The 16,667-nt window shown below is 35.4% G+C and overlaps 1 protein-coding gene across 1 annotated transcript in view; it reads right to left on the bottom strand.

The window, feature by feature from the left end:
- Window positions 1-205: 205 nt before the first annotated feature.
- LOC136034066 (DNA replication factor Cdt1-like) overlaps window positions 206-16,667 on the bottom strand; it is a gene marked incomplete in the record, with an annotated part of 67,900 nt that continues 51,438 nt past the window's right edge. The window contains 2 exon segments of the mRNA XM_065715185.1: window positions 206-5,350; window positions 8,707-8,908. Of these exon segments, the coding sequence (XP_065571257.1) occupies window positions 5,193-5,350; window positions 8,707-8,908 (360 nt within the window).

The following is a 16,667-nucleotide window of genomic DNA, read 5'->3' as shown; positions in this document are numbered from 1 at the left end:
AGTGAAAGATAACTCGTGTTAATCGTATAGTCGTTTACAGAAAAACAAATGGGTGAGGATTAATGGCACCCGATTTTTAAATTTCTGACACTAAAGATTTTCAGCAATTGATACTAACCTGGCTTTATCGATCACTGAAATATTCTTGGGATAAAAAAAAAAAAATCCTGTCCCAGAGCGTGCTACTGAAAAGTGTACTATGAAATAATGACAATCCGTTTATTGGCTAGACTAGAACTACTGATTTTCAAAAACATGAAAAATCGTGCAAAAAACTAACCTCACAAAATCTGAAAAATCCACCGTGTTCACTTACAAATCACTTAAGCTTTAATAAACATCCACAATTTTTAAATCCACACTACCATAGGGCATGTTTTAGAAGTGACTTATAGCTTAATGTAAAAAAAAAAAAAAAAAAAAAAAAAAAAAAAAAAAAAAAAAAAAAAAAAAAAAAAAAAAAAATCAGGAACTTGTTCATTGTCAAGTTTTCGAAAAAAAAAACATACAGGAGAAGAAATTTTCTTCTTAATATATCAAATGATGAAAGTGATTTCGAAGGTATTCAAAAAATCCCCCATCAGAATATGACAAAAAAATCTGACACATCTGCTTCTGTTAAATTCCTTTCCTAAAAGCGTGATTTTGCTTGCACCTTAATCCAAAAGCTTTGATAATTTCAAATATTTTTATATGGTGCTCGTCAATTGCTCCTTTTTTAATTTTCAATACAACCCCTACCAGAGTTGAGGGAATAAGAGTAATTTACCGTAGGGTACATTCGAATATCAACGAAAAGTTATTAAAACTAACTTTTTCTTTACTAAAAACTAACTCAAGTAAAAAGTTATTAAGGTATAAAACATAGAATATACCAGTAGACTTGCTCGTAATTACCTACAACAGGAAGCTTGTAGCCAGGAAAAGTAACAAAAAGTTGATTAGCTGAAATCTGAAACGGCATTCAACTCTCAGTGGGAGTATAGATAAGTTTAACAAAAATAATTCTTTTTTCTAATAACTTACTCAACACGCGCTCTCAGTTTTAATTGGGAGTTTTTCAGAGATTTCCTTCGAGGGGCATGGGCCTAAAATAAAATAGGGCAATTTTAGGTGCATTTTTGATGCTAGGAGTAGTAGAGCCTCAGGGAATATTAGAGGTTCAAGAGAAGAAATTTATTTATTCCCAAAAGAGAATAAAATAATTTTTTTTTAATAGGCAATAATCAAATGGCGATTTTTTGTCACTTGGCAGTTTCAAGGCTGTAGCAGTAGCTTCAACCTGGTAAAAAAGATCTCTAGCCCATAGTACACGAAAATTTAAAAACGAGTTTTGAAAATAACTGTCTACGGAGAAAAAAATTTCATTTGAAGCTGATTAATGAATGGTTACTATAATTGCGATTAATTTTATTGAAAAAAAATTCCCTGCAAAGATGGGTTTATGGAAACTTCAAAAAAAAAAAAACTAAAAAACCCCCACAAATATTGCATTATTGATACAAAAACTACACCACTGGAATTGTCATAGCCAAAAACCACATTTAGGAGAATTATAGTCTCCCTCCTTGAGCAAGAAGGGAAACCACTTCTTACCCATGGGTTGCAGTGATGTGTCTCTTTTTTCTTATTTTATCACCACTAGTGGGGTGCTGAAACATCATCGTACACAAATGACTGTAAGTAGGTGTAACACACCCACACTCAGATAATTCTTTTTAAGTACCAAGGACTTGGGAATGGGTTTACACAAAAATCTTGACATTTCTAACGATTTTCCATATATTTTCTTGAATATTCAATACATCAAGCATGATTGTTTTTTTTTAATAGCTACGGCCCCACCCCCTTATAACATTATGTGTTGTTGCTTAGTCCTTGGGTTGCAGTGATGGGTCTTTCTTTTTCTTATTTTGTCACCATTAGCGGGGTGCTGAAACATCATAATGAGAGGTTTTATGGCTCATTTGAAGGAAAATTGCTACAAGTAGCATTTTTTGAAGATAAAAATAGATAATTAATAAATAATAAAATAAATTCAGATAACTAAAGCAAAATTATATTATGTGCGAGTTCTTGAAAACGAAAGGAATTTTCTATTGCCAGAAAAGGCCGATTGCCTTGTCTATGGATATGTCTATGGAAAGGATGGAACCTTTATTTGGATAGATAGTCATAGAGGGTAAAATAGGCGCAAAAACATTGTAATACAATATAGACCTTTTTATATAATGTTAAAATTGTGCTGCATTCATGATACTAAATACAAAATTTTAAAATGGGCTGTTAAACATAGAGTCTGAAATTGCCAAAAACGATGTTTGAAGCCTATGTAAATTCAGGTTTAATTTCCAGAACTTCCCCGAAGTTGCTGTTCGGCCAACATTTACTTTAAAACAAGGCCACAGGCCGTTTAATAAAGAAACAAAATAATATTCAAGTGTCCACAGGGGAATTGGACGCTTCTCATACATGGCGAGACTTGCATACGGAAAAAATGGTAGCTTATGTTCCTGGCACCAATTAAGCCAGAATTAGATAATGCTTGTGCTACGTCTTACAAGAAACCAATAGTTAGGCTTAAAAAAAATCATTCTTTTTTTAATACCCTAGTCAGGCGAGGGGGTTCGAAAATGCCAAAACAAAATTTTAAACCAAGTGCGGATTTGTGCCAAGACATTCGGTTTAATGTGCAACTATTTAATTATATATGTTACCCTCGGCTTTTGCAAAGGCCCTGGATTGACTAAAAATGCCTAATTAATAAAGCAATAGCTATGTTCAATAGCGTCTACAGGAAGATTGGATGTTCCTGGTGCTTACCGAGGCGGTTACCAAGGGGGTTCCGAGCATCAAATGTGAAACAATCTTCAACTAACAATGGTATAGTCTCACGATACGATTGCAAGGATCAATTCTTTATAACATTAATCAGAATCAATCCTTTCTTGCAACGATCGATTCTTATCAGTGCCATCGTAGGAGGTATCCCTTAAGTGAATTAGGAATCCCTAATTAAATATTTAATCTCTTGAAGAACATGAATATTTCTTTATCAGTTTTTATGATTTCCTATTTGAATTAAATGTTCTAGCAAGTAAAATGTTTTCAAGTCCCATACTAACATCCGTTACCCAGAGCTGGGTGGATCAGATCCTTTCAAAAAGTACAGAAATAAAAATCTTCAGTCTAATATATGAATGCCAAGAAGCAAAAGGGCTATCTCAACATATCTAGAGTTGTAGCCAAAGACCAACCCAGGAAATTAATCACATTAAGATAGATCAGGAGAGTTTGAAGGGGCCTAAAGAGTATAGGCTGGAAACCTCACTCCCCAAAATTGAAGAGGATTCCCGTCCAGTTTCATATAGTTTTTGTCAGAGAGACAAAAAGTTTTTATTTTCTTACTTTATCCTAAATTTACCAAGTCTTTATTTTATCTGATGGATGGGTGACTGAGTTAGTACTTTCAATAAAATATTTTCTAGACAGGGAAGGGGGGGGGGGCTAAACAGAAGAGTATAGCTACATTAATTTCCTAGAAATCCTAAACGCATTTACACTTACTCGCTTTTAACTCAAGGACTATAATTTACAAAAACAAGAATTCAGATCGAAAATGAGATTATTTGACTGACAAATTATCGTTATTTTTGGGACAAGGGGAGAGGAGAGGGTATCGAACAAATTCGCTGATTAAGCAAAAAGCAAGGTTATAATGCATTTTCAGACCACTTTTTGTTATTAGCTACTTTTAAGACTATTCTGATTCTCTCCCTGCAAGATGAAACCACACGAGCTATAAGCTCTTTCAAAGAAGTGCGATATATTATCATCTCCCCAACCCTTCTTCCAGTATTTCCTACTATCTTCCGTCGCAAAGAAAAATATTGGTCCTACAATGATTAAAAAACCCAGGGAAAAGTTACTAGAAAGCCAGTTCTTACTTTAAAGCTCATTCATACCAAGAAAAAAAAAGCTATGGATAATAATATCATTAATATGTCATATATACCTTAAATAATTGATAACAGCTTCCTAAGCTCATACCAATGGATCTCAATTCTACTTTTAATTTGCCACAAATTAAAGCCACCGATAATTAGTCCTCGTCGTTTTTTATGATTTAGAGCTTCTACCTTGGCCAATAACTGAATCCCCCCCCCCCATTTTCAAACACCTATAGTGTATCTAAGGAATGTTGACTCGACTGTTGATCAGTCAAATGTTGGAATTGAAGCAACTTAAGGGTCAGTCAAAGGAAAAAAAAATGAATTATCAATAATAAGAAAAGCAAAATAAAGAATAAACACACCACTCTAGTCATTTTCTATGGGGAGGGGGGCCTCTGGTACTGTTTCTAGCCCCTCTCTTAAAATGTCGGGATTTTAACGACATTTTTCTCATAACTTGCCTATTTTGGCACTTTTTTGGGCAAAATTTACCCCCAGTCCCTTCATAAACAAATGCATACAAGCGCAACCACTAGGCTCAGATCTCTTTTTAAATCAGGCGGCATATAATTAATCACATTCCGGAGGCAAAGTATTTAATATTGCAAAAACCTATTTTGTCAAACAAGCTAGTGAAAAATAAATTTAAGTATGGTCAAATTACAAAAAAAATATATTTTTAATACCATACTTGAAGGAGCTCTGGAAAAATCCCTCCCCACTAAAGCACTAAGCATATTTATTTGCCGGGTAGCATGGACACTCACAGAGCAAGAAATGGAGGAATTTACCTCTTCCACCCCCCCCCCTCCTATTTCACACTGAAAATGTCATTGTTTGTAACTAACTGTAAGAATCTAAATAATTATTTTCAAGCACAAATTTTCAGTTAAAAATGGAAAGGATACGAAAGTAATATTTCTTGGATTTAGTTGGGTTTCAAAGGCAAAAATCAAGGCATTTTTTCTCATACCCATTGAAAAGTAAGAGATACAAAACAAAATAAAAATTCAATAAAAAATAAAAAAAAGACTAATCAAAACAAACTATGAGTTACTTCTAAGGGTGTAAACAAAATAAAAATTCAATAAAAAATAAAAAAAAGACTAATCAAAACAAACTATGAGTCACTTCTAAGGGTGTGTGTAAATCACAAGAAGCTTAGCCTTTTTCAAGCGATACTTTCGCCAATTCTGGTTTGAAGAGATGATATAAAATAAGGAGGGCCACAGTGGACAACTAAACGCAAGACTTTTTATATTTTTCCAAAACTGCCACAACAGCATTGATATCAGCCTTCATATTTATTTTGACGAACGTTTTCGCCTGAAGTTGATGGATGGTCAGCCATTTAAGAGACACCTTCTCCAACAGCTTAATGTGTTCTTCAACTGATGCTGTAACAATAAATTATGAATTATTCATAAAAATCTATTCCCTGCTTACAATGATAACAATAGAGATTGGAGAAAAATAATTATTTGTAGCCAATCAATTTTTATTAATGTTTTGAGTAGGTGTGCTGCATGATTATGATGAAGCAAAATATAGGCTAGGGATAAAACTACACAAAAGAATTCTACTGCCAGAAAATAGATTACGAGAACTAGTATTCGTCTGAAAATATATGTCTTACTTTTTGTTTCTCTTAGGTTACGTATTTATTTACGTTATTAATGATCTATTGTATACATATTTTTAATAATATAAAATATTTCCTATATTATTTTACATTTATTTTTTTTATTATTATATACAAGACAAGACGAATGAATGGTAAAGAAGAGATTAGCCAATGTGGTCTCCGAAATTATTTATTATATAATATTATTTATCATTTACAGTTTTCTGTTTTTCAGTTACGTATTACTTACGTATGTATTTATTTATTAAGTCAGCACATCGAACTCTTCTCTCCATTGGCTAGAGCTGAAATTTTGTCGTAATTACTTGTGTTAATAAAGGTTTACTTAACAAAAATATACTACCAATATAATGAATATATTAACTTAATTTACTTATAGAATAAGAACAAGTTCTAAAAATAAAATAAGTAAAATAAGATAATATAAAATAGAATAACACAAAATTCATAAAAATAGATTAGTGGCACTCTAAGTATCTTCGATAATAACTTTGAGTAGCTTTTCGAAACAGTCTTTGATGAATTTCAGTGTGTAGCAATAGATAATTGATTAATAATAAAATTTTAATGAAAGCATTAAGCAGTTTTTCGGAACTCTTTAGAAAAAAAAATATACATAAGTCAGGTCAGAAAAACAGTACACCTATAAATTGTCATTTTTTTTCTTAATAATTGCGAAGAATTTGAGAGGCCTTGTCCAAACAAATCCACAACAGATGTTATTTTCGAGTAGAGCCAACAATAATACCATGTTCCTGTCTACTTGCGAGAATGGTGAAATACACTGATTATGGGTATATTGTGCTGTATTTAGTATGTGATTTAATTCCTTTTCTAACTAGAAAAACTTATTAGTCTGGAAGAGCGGCTGCATCTCTAAGAAAGGTATCTTGTTACTTCCTTGTTATCTTGTTACTTCCGGTAAAAAAAAAAAAAAAAAAAAAAAAAAAAAAAAAAAAAAAAAAAAAAAAAAAAAAAGCCTATGAAAATGTCACTTATGGCTTTTTCTTAATTATAGTGAAAAAATCAAGAGGACTCGTCCAAAGCAACCCACAGGAGACTTGATTTTGACTGGACGACAGTTTTTGTGTGTGTGTAACGGTGAAGAACTGATCTGATCTATAACTTACAGACAATGTAAAAATTTGATATTGCAATAAGCAATAGGCTGTAGGACAAATGTGGTTCAATCCCACTCTCTAGGGCTAGAACAAAAGAAATACCAAGACGATTGGGCTTGTTTAACAGTAAAATGAAGATAGGTAGCAAAAATCGTATTTTTAGCCGAAAGTCTACAGATGGCTACTGACTAAAGAAAAAAACTTTAAAAAGTGCAATTTAAATTAAAACTTTAAAATATGTACATTAAATTGCACTTTTTAAAGTTTTTTTTCTTTAGTCAAAAGCCATATTTAGTCAATAAAAAGCAAGGGGCAAGGAAGAGGTTCGGTTGCCGTCAAGTCACTTTGACCCTTAAAAAAGGCAATAGAACCTTCAGTTTCTAATTGAATAACCTTTTTTCTTTTTTGTCTTTTCTTTAGTCAGTAGCCATATTTGTAGACAGCAGCAAAGCTACTACACATGTAACTTTTTAAGTTACACATGTAAAAAAGCTACTTAAAAAGCTACATATGTAGTAGCTTTGCTGCTGTCTACAAATATGGCTACTGACTAAAGAAAAAAAAAACTTTAAAAAGTGCAATTTAAATTAAAACTTTAAAATATGTAATTTAAATTGCACTTTTTAAAGTTTTTTTCTTTAGTCAGTAGCCATATTTGTAGACAGCAGTAAAGCTACTACACATGTAACTTTTTAGGTTACACATGAAAAAAGCTACTTAAAAAGCTACATATGTAGTAGCTTTGCTGCTTTCTACAAAATCTTCTTGAAAATTCCCCCTCTCCCACGAAAAATAGCCCACGGAAAACATTCCTCGCGGCTGGTTGGTCTCCAATCACTTTCGACTTATAAAAAAAAGGAACAGAACTCTCAGTTTCTGATGGAATGAGCATCCTCCAAAGTTTTTACAGCATACGGTGGAAGTATGGACGAGGAAGGAGCAGTCCCACTCCTATGTGGAATAAATTCCGTATCCAACTCGCCGTTCAAATGTCTTTTGCGCCGACCGGCCTAGCAAAGCATCTACCTCTGTTTAGCTTTATATTTGTGCGCAAACGTATCTTCATAAGTGAAAATGGATTGACTTGTGCAATTTTTTTTTGCTCTATTTTTTTAGTACCAGATTTACCCCTATTGAAGCCGCCGCTATGTCTAGAGATGACTTACTTAGTCTGCGTTTTCATTATCTGATTCCTATACGTGCAAGGACAAACCGATATTATATGCCTTTTTTTATGTCTATGTTTTACAGTGCATAATTTTTTTTAATGTTTTTGCAACTGGAAATTAGCCAAGAGCTACGAAAGTTGTTTAATAAACCGTTGTCTCTCTCTCATGTTTAGTTCTAACTGAAGGAACTGAATAACCCAAATATCTACAATCACCCTTTCTATACGCGGGTAGAGAGAGAGAGAAAAAAGGAATAAATAACACATAGGAGGCAAGAGACTGTTTACTAAGGCAATCGTGGAGCGTTGCCTCTCGTGTGAACTCCTTTCAAACCAGTTATGCTAAAGGTTTATGGTTAAACTCATCTTTTAAGATAAAATGGTGGTAAAAACCTGGGATTGTACATAAGGGTGAGGTGCTAAATGCAGTCTATTCATCTTGGATAGCCAAAGAACTACCAATTAACCAGGAAAGACTTTATGAATGACAATTTTTGACATTCCCCTCTGGGAAGGGAGGAGCTCTAATGTATGGCACGATGCCAATCCAATACCAAGAAACCCATCAAGTGGCAAGAAAATGAGCGATTTTTTTGAATGAAGCGCTTCTTCTTTCTACACAATCCTTTATTTTTTACATCTTTTCCTAATGTCCTTATTCTTTTTCCCAGATTTATTTTTCGTAATTTATTTAAGAAATCGTTATTTTCTTTCAGAATTCATTTTTTTTCTATTTCCCTAAATTGATTTTTTCTTTATATTTTTTTTTTCCGGTTTCTCAGAAAAAATTCAATAAGTTTTAAAAAAGAAATCACTTACAATGATTTTGAATCAGTTTGGATCCTTCCACAATGCGCTTACAAAGGAGGTCTTTGATGAGAGCTGGCTTTTTGTCAGTGACAAAAATATGATAAATTACGCGAGCCAACTCGGGCAAACGGCTGGCCATTTGACTGGCTTTCATTTCTTCAGGATTTTGAGTCATGGCTATCTTGATTTTTTCTGCCTCTCGGGTTCGGATCTGAAAAAAGCAGAGAAAGACGTCAGATCCTTAGAAAAAATTAGTAAATATGACGGACTTTTAGACGATTTACGTCTATTTTATACCTATCTGACAACTTGATTTTGTTCTGCCTTTTGAGATTTAATCCTTGAAGAAGAAGAAGCGGAAAAAAAGAAGCAAAAGAAGAAGAAACAGAAGAAGAAAAGCGGAAGACGAAGAAACAGAAGAAGAAAAGCGGAAGGAAAAGAAGAAGCAGAAGAAGAAAAAGCGGAAGAAGAAGAAGCAGGAAAAGAAGAATAAGAAAAAAAAGGAAGACCTTCCCGAAGATCTCGAGAAGAACGTGTCATAATAGATGAAGCTTTTTATTTAGGTATTCGAATTCTTTACTCCAGTTCTTCAAAAGGCAACAAAGAGAAAAACTTAAATTTTTAGTAGAATAACGGAATTGCAGTAGCCCTTTGATGCCTGAAGGTTCCCTCAGGAACCATGAACTTTTTAATTTATTTTAATCCTGACCGTTTGACCTATTAACGTCAATCCGTTTGCCATTGTCTCAATCTGATCTACCTAGACAGGTTTGTATTTTTCTTAGTCCGTAATCTGTCACCCTTGTGTGAGGTAATGAAGTTTGAACCTGTGCCCTCTAGCCTTGCTTGTTTTTCCTGAAAGGTGAGAATACTTTTTTGTGAATAACTTTATTGTTTATTGTGCTAGAGTTTTCATTCCAAAAGTTTTAGAAAGAGGACGTTTTTTTTGTTCAGATGAGCTATCATACACTCCTATAGCTGGAAAACCAGAGGATAGAAACGACCCCCAACGTCGTGGTTCCTCTGGGAACCATCCGGCGGTAGCGAGACCAGATGAGACGGTAAGCCGTATACAGTGTGAGATGCCTAGATATCATGAAAACAGTTGCTTTACACCATTGGAATCAAATTTTGAGAGCTCGACCATGTCTCGACCATGTTCTGTGGCTTCAAGGAACCATCCGGCATGCATAGCTCCGAATTTTATCGCTCGGAAGAGCCATCTAGACAAGAACTGGTGGAGTTGCCGTCGTCAATAACAATGTAGGGGAGACCGGGGTTGACCCGGACGCGTTTTTTTGAAACGGCATATCTTCTAAGCCATTGACTTTTCTCCAGTTCTGACTTCACCATAAAATGCGTATCCGTTAGGACTACCTTCGAGATTTTTTTCAGATTTTTCTACAAAAAGGAAGAAAGATTTTTATTTTTTTTTCATTTTTTTTAAATGTCCGAAACAACCCCTACCCACGGGGTTGGATCGGACGGCCCCAGTATTGGTTAGGACACCATGCTAAATCATTAGATTTCGACTTCTTTTTTTTTCAAATATGCATAAAAGTATGAAAAGTAAAAAACAGTACTTCAGCTATATAAAATGACATTCACTGGAGTTGGTACGAGCTGAGATTTTACTCAAAGACCGCTTAGTATACCACTAAAATATATTCCTAATGCGAACTGCTGTACTTGCTTAGTAGAAATACTTATTTTCAAGCATTCATCCGTGTATTTTCTACCCTAAATACCAACCTTTTAGAGACGGGGTTGGTTCGGACAGATAAAAAAAATGTCCGAACCAACCCCCGATCGCCGTGTCCGGCCCAACCCCATGTGTCCTCGTGCGACGTCAAAGTGATTTTAAAAAAATCAAATAGATGGCGCTCAATAAACTGCTCTAGAATCTTTCTATGTGAGCTACTTTTCTCCTGAAAAAATGTCATTGCAAATCCAGCAGCCTGGTCCACTCTATTAAACCCCAAACAGAGACCCTTGAAAAAAAATTCTTACCTTAAAAAACACTTTTTGCAAAATACAAACAAATGGCTGCGTGTATCTAGATCCAAACTGGCTTGATAATAGGGCAGTAGATGGTGCACCTTTCGTGATTTTTTGAGAATTTTTACTAAACCGCTAGGTGTCCATACTTGACTGTCCAGATCAACCCCGTGTCCGGGTCAACCCGGTCTCCCCTACTAGACTGTTACCAAATATATTTTTTACAGTGCAGAAATGGACCGGACTTCTCCGAGTACATGAAAAACTGTGGAAGATGAGTATTCGGCTGTCCAGCGGACTTCGAACACGCCCCTTGTCATTAGCACAGGCTCTGAATTTTATTCTTTGCCCGGAAGACAACTCCGACCTCGAAGATCTGTCTGATGAAGATGAGGACCCATCTGATCCTAGTTTTCTCCTTCCTGATCCTGATAATAACCCGCAGGAAGAAGAGATTGAAGAAGAAATAGAAAGCGGTCGAATTGAAGCTGACGACCACAACAGTGAGGATGACCATGAGGACGTCGAGATCGCCAGACAAAATACCACGAGCTCAGGCACTGCTGCTTCGAAACCAAGCAAACGACGGGACCTCGCTTGGAGAAAAGTGGATTTCGTCCAGCCAGATGCTGCGTGGAAGGATCATCTTGTCGTTGACCAAGAAATGAGTGGCAAGACACCCCTGGAATTTGTCAGGCTGTTTTTTGACCAAGGCGTGGTCAACCATATACGTAACCAAACGAAAATGTACGCTCTTCAAAAAGATGCCAAAGAATTTGGAGTTTCATCTGCCGAGGTGGAATGCTTCTTAGGGATCCTTGCATTCACAGGAATAGTGAAAATGCCGTCATACCGCAGTTACTGGTCAAACGAAACGCGCTACCCTGTAATAGCTGATGCCATGTCGCGTGACAGATTCGAGCAGATCAAAAAGTATCTTCATTTCAACGACAATCTTACCCAGAAACCACGAGGAGACCCTGGGCACGACAAGATCCACAAAGTTCGTCCTCTGATAGAGATGATCAGAGATAACTTTATGAAGATACCCCCAGAAGAACACCAGGCAGTAGACGAGCAAATTGTGCCGACAAAACAGAGGATTTCGTTGAAGCAGTACAATCCCAAGAAACCGCATAAGTGGGGTTATAAGTTCATCTCAAGGGCTGGGGAGAGTGGTTTCGTTTACGACTTTGAAATGTATACGGGTAAGGGGTCGGTTGATGTCAGTGACCTGGGAGTTGGAGCTGATTTTGTCCTGCGGCTTGCAAGAGGAATACCCAAGCACAAAAATTACAAGCTATTCTTTGACAATTGGTTCTCCTCGTTAGACTTGGCACAAACACTAAGTGATCAGGGCATACTTACACTGGCCACAGTGAGGGCAAACAGGTTGAAAGGCTGTGCTTTGGAATCCGACAGCAAATTGAAAGCCCGAGGAAGAGGCTCTTACGACTGGCGAGTGGAAACGCAGTCGAATACCATTGTGGTGAAGTGGTATGACAATAAGCCAGTCCACTTGATTTCGACCTATGCCGCCCTAGACCCAGAAGATACGTGTAGGCGGTGGGATGGTAAACGAAAAGAGTATGCCGATGTCAAGCGACCATATTGTGTGAAGGAGTACAACCGCTTTATGGGTGGTGTAGATCTTGCCGACATGTTGCTGGAGCTTTACAGGATCGACTTCAAGTCACGGAGCAAATGGTACATGAGGATCTTCTTCTTCTTGTTTGACCTCTCCGTTGTGAATGGCTGGCTCTTATACCGCAGGCGTCTTGCTGCTGGGCAGAAACCAATGAACCTGCTACAGTTCAAGACAGATGTGGCACGTGCACTTCTATCTGGTGCATCTTTGGCAACACCAAAGAGAGGTAGACCTCTCAGTGACGCAGATACCAACTCTCAGAAAAAAAAGAAATTATACTTGTCGCCCCCCAGATTCGACAAGACTCGATGGACAGGGGCACTTCCCGGCTTGGATAGAGAGCAAACAGAGATGCAGAGTATGTGTACAAGCTCATTCCAAAGTGAAATGCGTAAAATGTGAAGTGTCCTTGTGTTTCACACCCAACAGGAATTGTTTTCTGACTTACCACACTATGTAGCCGATCAGAGTGTTTTTGTCCCATGATTGCCGGATGGTTCCTGTGGGAACCATTTTTTTATTTTATCACCTTTATCAATACATTTTTTTTTTCTTGCCATTTCTGTCGTGGAATAGGTCATAACGAAGCCTGGAAACGGCCGAAATATTTTTCCCATTCTTTTTTCATAATTCAGGCATCAAAGGGGTAGTTAGGATATTAAAACTTGCTAGGGACACTAGCAACATTAGACGGGGACACTAGCAACGGATACCAAGTGCGAATAAAAACCTCTTCAGCAGCAATAATAAAAATGATAACTGATACTGGTGTTATCATTTTAATTACATTTATAACAAAATAAACTGTTTAGAAACAAGAGAGGGAGTCTATTCTTTCATGCCCAGCTCAGACATTAGGCGTATCGGTGCCTAGCCTAAACAAAATAGTAAAATCAAAATCTGGCAAGCAAAAGTGCCGCCAGGCTAGCCTTTGATTTTCAGTTTTCATAATTTGCACGCGTGTTAAAGGGTTTTTTGTCTGTTGCTACTATAAGCACCTACCGTAATGATGGTGCCCTCCCATACAATAGATCCCATGCAATAGCCAGGAATTATTTTGCAATTGCGCTATATCGTAAGCTTCCAGAGTAAATAAATAATAGAAAGTTAATATTAGTATAATAAATAAATAATAGTAGTTCTAGTTCTTCTATGTAGTCCTATAAATAATAGTAATAAATAAATAAATAATACTAAGTGAAGATGTTGTCCGTCCTCTCTTAGGTTCTGACTCATTACCATGCTTAAGACACAATGTGACAGGTCACTTTAGATTTCAGATTCCCATGACATCTTCCTTAAAACTGAAGCTACTGTAAGGTGTTTATTTAAATTAGTCAACCCCTCCCTGCACTGATTCAGGACAGTTCGCTGGTAATATCCCAACCAGCCCAAAAATTCCCTGTGACCTACTTTTCGGTTTTTGGAGTCAGAAAGCCTGTTGCGCTATCGCTTAAAATTTACTCTCTACTACCCTTATTTGGAAATAACTAAAAATATACCCCAAAAATTTGGCCAACTTGAAAGCCAGCGTATGCTTCGCAACGATGAGAGGTAATATCTGCCAAGCGGAACCTTTCTTTCCGTGCTGTGAGCACTCCTCATGATCCAAATGCTAATGCACGGAAATCGACTCCAAGGCTTTTCAAGTGAGCATCAGGCCAAAAAATGAGCTTCCAAAAAATTGTTCATGAACAAGTTTCTGAAAAAGCTTAGAAAAAAGTTCCCACGAAAAAGCTAACTATTTAGCGACGTTTTAAGAATATTGGCAAAATAGTGGAAAGACTATGACGCTATTTTCATCCCATCGCAGAACTTGATTCCGAAAAATTCGACGTTTGCTTGAAAACCTCTTAGAATAGCTTCTTTAACCATTGTTTAGTGGTTATCATGCTCTAGAACCGTGATTTACTTTTTGGGGTGCAGTCCCCACCGGTAGGGCATGGAAATATTTTTGTGCGTCATGGGAAGTATATGCACCCTCTGGCTGACTATACATTAGAGCCTTAATTAAAAAAGAATATATTTTTTTTTATGTGAATGACGTCACATGCATCTGCATTTAAAAAGTAAAAAGATAAACGATAGTATACCAATAACGTTATGGACTCTAAAAAAGGTGTTTTACATAGACAATAATTTTCGTTAGCATAAAGTATGCCTAGAGGACGGCCAGGAAAAAATATATCAAGTTAATGGCCTTTTAAGCTTCTATCAGGTGAGTTCATGTAAAATTTGAATAGAAAAAAGTAGATATCAAGAAGGGAGAGTACATCAGGGTTTTAGAAATGACCAGATCGAGCAGGGCCCTAAATTGGTCGGAACCATTATTCTAGACAGAGGGCGATATAAGCTTGCGTAGCCTTTCTTTTTAAGACAGTCCTAAACGTGGAACATAAATCCCTTCAAGTGAGTCCCAAAGAAATGGTATGCGTTCGAAATTGGTCGAATATGCAATAAAACAATTTTGGGATATTTAAAACTAAATAGATACTTTTACCAGCTTCTGAGGCAAAAAACCGACCTGACTAAGGAAAATCTTGCACTTTTTTCTTTTTTTACGGGTTTCCGTACTAAAAACCAAAAAAAAAAAAAAAAAAAAAAAAAAACTGTCTCTCAAATCCATCTCGCTCTTTCTTTTAATCACTCGATTTGCGGAGTCTAAATATTGAACGTTTCTTTCTGCTGGACTTCATCCAATTTAACAACGAGTTTAGTTTAATTTATTCTTAAATTATTATAAATTATTTCTTTAATTATTTAGTTTAATTTATAAATAGTTTAATTTATTCTTCCTGTCTATGCAGAGATAAAAGCAGCTGTCTTGGATCCATGAAAAATTATATTTATAGTATTCATTTATATTAAAGTATTAATGTACCGATTTTAAATATTAGATTATTTTATATATTAAATATAGTTTCATATATTAAATATTAAAGTACTACTATTAAAAGTATTTACAAGATTTAAATCAAAGGCTTGCATAGAAATTGCTACAGTGCAGAATCGAAAAACATTTTCCGAAGCTCGAATTCATTTATTGAGACTTCAAATGATTTTGTATTGCTTAAAATCTCAAAGACCGTTTCGAGTTCTGTGAATAGACCTGGAACAGAGTAGCTCCAAAAACATAGTTTTACAATTAATTAAGTTTATTAATTTGTTTATTAGTAAACCTAGTTATCCAATTTATCAAGTTTATTATGTTATTAGTTTATTAATTTATTTAATAATAATCCTACTTTTCCAATTATCCAATTATTAAAGCCTAGTTTTCCAATTTGTTAAGTTTATTATGTTAATAGTTTATATTAGTTTACTAATTTATTATAAGCCTAGCTTACAAATTTATCCAATTATTAGAACCTAGTTTTCCAATGTATTAAGTTTATTATATTATTATTTTAAATTAATTTATTATGTTATTTATTAGTAAACCTAGTTTTTCGATTTGTCCAATTATTAAAACTTAGTTTTCCAATTTACTAAGCTTAGTATGTTATTAGTTTATTATGTTTATTACTTTATAAAGTTATTTATTAGTAAACCTAGTTTTCCAATTTATCCAATTATTAAAACATAGTTTTCCAATTTATCCCTTTTCAGAAAGCTTTATCAGCACTAGGCTTTGGATACATGAAAGAAGAGATCCATAATTAGGTTAGCATTACTCACATAACAATGATAAACCCTAAAAAAACAGGTAACTAGGTTGGGCAAGGGGTATTGTAGAATGAATTAGCAAACTACAAAGACAATGGCCAGACGCTATAGTACGCCCATTGTAATAGTACAATCCATGTACTGACTTGGATATATATGGTGTGTTTCAGCTTATATGTAACTAAAAGCGTACCTAAAGCAATCAAACGACGTTAAATGCACAAAAATTTCGAAATTACTTGAAGTTAAGCTTAAAAAGCAAAGTAAAAAAAAAAAAAAATTGAATGACCAGTTACGAGCTGCACTAACGCATACAACGAGTACCCATGGAAAAAAGGGCGTAGGTGGGGGACTAGTTGTCCTCCAATCTTTTTGGTCACTTAATAAGGACACTAGAACTTTTAATTTAGGTTTGAGTGTATCCTCTCCTGATGTTCTCGGACTATTATTTTGATACGATCACCCCTGGAAAAACACAAATGACACACATCTGTGATCTTTCTCCTGAAAAAAAAACGAAGCTGCAGATTTTGGGAACGCCTTTGCAGATGGGAACTTCAAACCTCTTTAGTAGGGTTCTCTGATATGCTGAATTTAATAGAGAGATTTTCATTATGATTACTTGCCTTTTTGGGTCCCCCCCTCCTTTGAAAAATAT

The sequence above is a fragment of the Artemia franciscana genome, chromosome 12, assembly GCF_032884065.1.
Source record: "Artemia franciscana chromosome 12, ASM3288406v1, whole genome shotgun sequence".
In the NCBI taxonomy this organism is placed as follows: domain Eukaryota; kingdom Metazoa; phylum Arthropoda; class Branchiopoda; order Anostraca; family Artemiidae; genus Artemia; species Artemia franciscana.
This window is presented reverse-complemented; position numbering and strand designations above follow the sequence as displayed.